General features: G+C 37.0%; 1 protein-coding gene across 1 annotated transcript in view; it reads left to right on the forward strand.

The window, feature by feature from the left end:
- The window catches only part of mapk12a (mitogen-activated protein kinase 12a), a 44,462-nt gene extending 39,905 nt beyond the window's left edge, over positions 1-4,557 (forward strand). The window contains exon 12 of the mRNA XM_052033647.1: positions 2,573-4,557. Within this exon, the coding sequence (XP_051889607.1) occupies positions 2,573-2,646 (74 nt within the window). The 3' untranslated portion in view covers positions 2,647-4,557. The remainder of the gene's footprint in view (positions 1-2,572) is intronic.
- Positions 4,558-6,000: the final 1,443 nt, after the last annotated feature.

The following is a 6,000-nucleotide window of genomic DNA, read 5'->3' on the forward strand; positions in this document are numbered from 1 at the left end:
GGATTCCACTGTTAGTGCAATTGTGAGAAAAATCAGTTTTAAAAAACTGGTTAATAGCCCAGAATGCAAATAAGTATGTTGGTTCACTTCTGCAGGAGGGAGGAGGGGCGCGGTTATATTGAAATACAGATGTAGTAATCAGATGTTTAGAATTTTGGTTAATTAGTCTGCATTGAGGGCAGTTCTGGACTCCATCCCATAAAACAATATCGAGGAATAGAAAAGATGCAAGAAAAGGTTTAAAAGCATAAAGTGAGAGAATACAACTTTCAGGAAAGAGAGAACTGAGGGCTGAATTAAAATTATGAAGGGATTTGTTAGGATAGAAAGTGAGAAGATGTTTCTACCTGCAAGAAATATCAGAACTAGGAACAACAAATATAAGACTGTCACTCATAAATCCAGTAGGAAATTCAGGAAATGTTCATTAACCAGAGAGTTGGAAGGATATAAAACTTGCTATCATAGGGCATAGCTAAAGTGAAAACACAGATGCATTTAAGGAGAAACTAACTAAACATGAGGAGGAAAGGAATGGAGTGTTAATGAGTAAGGAGGCAGTAAAAATGTGTGGGGCATAATCATCTGCAGAGACAGTGTGAGAAGTGGATTGTTTGCACTGTACATTCTATTTAAAGAGCAGCTGGGACAGTAAGGATCCACGCGTGAGCATGGTGTACTCACTCACTACCTCACTTCCTCCAGTATGCCGATAGTTAAGGTTTGTCTACGACAACTTATCTTAAAGGAAAAAAATTCACACAAAATACCCAATCCATTGGTCCACAAATTCACCAAAAGGCACTCAACTTCCTGCACCCCTCTAAATGTACTGAAAGCAGTGAATCTGCAAAAGGTCCTGTTTTCAATCTCCTGCTCCTTCACTTCAGCTTCACTCTTCGATTGCCAACATTGCCTCCACATTCTCTCCAGGTTAACCCTTTTCGATCAATTTGAATTTACCTCTATCCTTCACATTTCTTCTCTTCCTCTTGATTTTTTTTCTCTGTATTCAGAGCTCTATCAGGGTTCTTTTACCACATTCTTCTCAGTTGATTTCACAGCATTGGAGCTGGCTCTTTGGAGATCAAAAAACTTTTAAAATGGGGCTGCGACATAAAAATAAGCAGGGAATGAGATTTTTGTTTTAAGGAAACATAAATCCAGAGACATTATCTGAAAGCAAAAGAGTCTGGTAATGCAGGAAGTTGCAAAGCTACCCCTTACTAAATGTAGATCGGATGTTCTGGCCAGCTCATGCTATGCTAATGAACACTGTTTACTTTCCAGCTGATTGACTTTTAAATTTGTCTCAAAGTTGTCTCCTGTATGGCAGTAATATTGCTTCTGAATAACAAGAGGTTGGTCAGTCTCAACACAGTTCTTAATCAGCCAAGGATTACAAAACAAACTCCTCACAACATGATGTAAATGTGTCATCCTTAGAGAGTCAAAACGGAAAAGTGAAAAACTTTAACCAGTGTGGAATTCATGGAATATTTGGGTTAAATCGTATAGCTGGTGTAGAACCAAGAGGCCGTTACTTTCATCTGTGGAACCCAGCATTGTTTGATCCTAAAGCTTTATTTCAAAAACAGGAAGTGTTTGATTCCCCCTTTCCAGCAATTATCTTCTAGGTGAATGCTTTCATTGGTAAAGAAACCACAGTCTCCCAATTAAATAATAAGTGGACAGGAATTTTTCAACATAAAAACAATGATAACTTTTTCTTGGGTTTTATTTTGGTATATCTTGCATTCCCCAGTTGAATTTCTATCTGGATCTCCCCTGAGATGGGTTTACTACCAGTAGCTCCCTGTCATATTTACAATTGTGGCAGCTTCTCTGATTTCCTTGTTGGACTTTTTTTTAAAAGTGCACCAAGTTCATATAAGATTCTTAGATATGAATCTAGGTTACCATTGTGGTTCCACTCTGAATAGAGGCTCCACAGCTGACAAAATAATTTATCTCTTCCCAACTGAGCTGCTGGTTCACCTGGTAGTTCCAGCAGCATCCAGTTTTGGAGGTATGATTTCAGTTCAAACTGCAGTTGATCATTTATAACTGACCTTGGTATCCTGGAGAGGGCAGAAGATCGACAAGAGTTTCCACATGTCCTGAAAATTGGGAAAGAAAAAACGAAAAATAATCAAGTCCCATCTTTCCTGATCTCACTGCAATCGTTGTCATGTGTAACCTCTTTACCATTTACCAGTGTTTCTCCTTTATTGCCCTGCTCTTGGTTCCATTCAGGGTTTCTCTTCTCCCCCCAACCGCCCCCCCCCCTCACCGACAGACACACACACACACACTCTATTAACTCCAGAGGTCTATCACTGGCTGCTACTCAACCTCATCTGCATTTGGTCCCTGTCAAACACATGGGCACTGGTTATGATGATGCCTTGAAAATGAGTGAATCCTATGTAAAGTCAATTCTTCAGAGAGAAAGTGAGACAGTCTGACTTCTTTGAAGGGAACAAATTGTAAAAGAACGATAGGAAATATGATATAAAGAAAATTTGTAAAATACGAGTTATTGCAATAAATCAATTTCTTTTCTGTCTAGGTCATACATATGAAGAAGTGGTTAACTTTAAGGCATCAACGGTAGTGCCAGAGTCTAAAGAAACTTCAGTGTAGCTCTGGAATCATAACGACAGAGCAAATCAGGCAAAGTATATATTTGTGCAGCAGGGAGCTGTGAAAACATTAATTTTAGATGTGTTGTTTTTAGAATATTGAAAAAATATGTACAGTACTGTAATTCTATGCCTATGGCCGCCAGTTCAAACAGAGTAACTTTGTTTCTTTCGAGGTCAAACTAACATTGTATCAACATTTCTCCAACGGCACCTTCAGAGTTATAACATTCTTAAATTATATATTAGATTTTCTCCTGTTAGATAAAGTTAACTTAGAAAAAGAGCCTGCAAAGGTAATCTTGTCTTTATACCAAACTTTCCACCAACCTTAACAGGTTTGAATATCATCCTCACTGTTTTGAACTACAGATTCATTGGGAATAAGATAGGTCAGAACATGGTGTTGTGACCCTATAGTAATAATAGGTTATTTGTAGCATATTTTCAGCATAGTTTCCTAAGCCTCATTTGCAAAGATACCAAATGGTGTATTTACACAGTAGCATGATTGACATATTTGTCCAATTACGCTGTGAAAAGCTTTGGAATACTTTACTATGTTGCTGTATAAATATGAGTTGTAGTTTGTAGCAGGAGATAGACTGCCCCATCTGCATTATTTCAGTCTCTTGCATACTCTAATTCTATGCTGTTTCACATCTTGCATCAGGATTCTGCAGGTACCACTGGTATGATAATATAAAACTATTGTTAACATTTTGTTGAGTTTTTAAATTATAACAAGAAAATGTTATTGAAATCTGAATTGTTTAGAATTTCATTATAACAACACTGGAACACTAATTAGAAGTCACTATCAGAGATTACATTTTCAAATCCCTCCACAAAGCGCAATGATGAACTGACTCAAGGAATTTCTTGATGACGCCACTCAGTACTAACTAGACTTTATCCACGTTTCCATTAGTTTGTTTTCAGCATTTCTAGTTAATAATTTTCAATCAATTCCATTTACTTAACTATCTTTCAGGTCACAGTGAAATTGACAGTAAAAACACATTGTACGATGTTCAATAGACTCGCACATTCCCATTGACTTTCTATGAGTTTTGCATAAAAGTTCCTTGAAGTCAACTGAAAGGGGAATGGTTCTTTCCATAGTGCATCTGATTCCTGTGTATACAGAGCAAGCAACTGTGCAACCAGTCAGGATACAGAATTGTTCATGAACAGTATTTATTCTAAACTTGGAGGTGCCCATTTGAATTTTTAGTACAATATCAAAGTATTTGCAAGAAGCATTATAAAGAGATTGGATTGAAAGAGAGACAAAAAGAATGAAGCAATTTATTTTTAAATCCAAAGGAATGAGAATCTTTTTAACATTAACTTCCAGGCACAGTAGTTGTTTGGCAATAATTAAGACTCCTCAAACCATTAAAAGTTTACTGGTACTGGACTGAATAAGCGCCAACATTTAATTCCTGTATGTCAGGTAAATACAGCTCCATGTTTTACAATGGCAAGATAACACTCACACGCAAAGTATCTCAGGCAGCAACTTCCTGATTTATACATTTTACTGGGTATTTGCATTTGTCAGATATTACTGTCTGATTAACAGGTTATTAATGTGGAGTGCTGTGTACACAGACTGTTACTTTTACTGTAAGATCTAGCCCATTCTCTTTCAAATACATGAAAGCATACTTTTAGTTATTTATTGTAATTTTCCAGTGATTTCATTACCATCTGTACTCTACACCAGCCAGTATTTCATCTGTAACAATACAAAACTCATAATGTTGTACACTCGTTTGATGCTTTTGATACTAGTTCTCAAACTTACTGTTGTGTTCCTGAAAGAACAGGGTTAACTGTATCCTAGTAAACAATGAATTGTGAACTGTATTGAAAATAAACCACAAAAGGCAAAAATATTAGAATATTTTTTAAAGCTTGAAGTGAATCTCTGTTTTGAAAGCCAACTGTGTTATAGTGTATGAGGATGTACTTTTTAAGAAAATATTCAGTTATTGTAAAATATACAGTACAGCCTTATTATGCTTACTGCATTATTTGTATGATATTTCAAGAGATGGAATATCCAGTCAAGCCATTTACTCTGTTGGTGGTACAAGGGTTCCCCGGGTTACAGAAGACCTGACTTATGGAAATCCGTATTTACGCATATTTTGTTAGAAAACAGATGACAGTGCCATGTAGTTCTGAGAGAAAATGAAGTAGTACATAAGGAAGAGGAGGATCAACCATTTCAGGCAATGAGTTTTATCTTGACTGAGGGAAATTGTTTGCTCCTGACTTATGGAAAAACCAGCTTACGGACAGTTCTCAGAAATGGAATCCTCGCATAACCCAGGGACTGGCTGTACTTTGATCAGAAACACAAATCCAAAATATTACTAATCTACTTAATCAATTAGTATTAATTATAATGAGACAAAGATCATATGGCAGGATGCATCTCCACCTAAGGCTCTCCTTTCAAACATAATTGCTTTCACTGGGATTTTGGCAACTAATGAGCAATTTGAGAATGGGGAAAAACCCAAATTATACCCCTTGCTATTTCAAACAAAACCCTTCTATATGCTTGGCCTCTGAGAAGATTAGGAAAACAAAAGCTGCCACACAAGGTATCTTATGTTGCTCAAGAATTGAAAATATCACCCATTAACAAAGATTATGCATAAATTTCAACCTTGGAAAAGCAGATATATATTTCCTTCAACTGGCAAGTCAATGCCCTAATGATAGAGTAAACACAATGAACATGCAGTGGGAAGCAGATCCACACTTGGTTGTGAAAAGTTGCAGATTTAGCCAATCAATCCCACCGTGTGAGGAATGAGGCATGTATGAAGAATCAAACCCTTGATTCTGCCAACCCATTCTATCTATATAGCTCCTCTAAAATCCTCCAGATATCCCAAAGTGCTTTAGAGGCAACAAAGTAGTATTTCAAGTGCAATCATTGTTGGAACATATAAAACACAGCAGCCAATCAGCACAAAATGAACTCCTTCAAACAGCAATGACCAGTAATATTAGCTGAGGGATAAATGTTGGCCAGGACTGACAGGATGGCTCCATCCAATGAACAAATGGATCTTTGGTTTAACACCTCAGTGTCAGTGCACCACTCCTTCAGCTAAGAGTTTTTGTGTTCAGTTTTCTGGAGACCAGACCTGAATACAGAAACTTCCAACTCAGAGTCAATTGTGCTAATTCTGAGTGACACTAGCAATCTGAAAATTGGCTTAGTCAAATGCATTCATGCCACACAGTACACAATACTTACTAAATATTAGTGATGTTGCTGATAATTAGGTGCAGAATATGGAAGAAGCAAGGAGAATGGATGGGAGTA

This window comes from Pristis pectinata, chromosome 19 (assembly GCF_009764475.1).
Source record: "Pristis pectinata isolate sPriPec2 chromosome 19, sPriPec2.1.pri, whole genome shotgun sequence".
Taxonomy (NCBI): Eukaryota; Metazoa; Chordata; class Chondrichthyes; order Rhinopristiformes; family Pristidae; genus Pristis; species Pristis pectinata.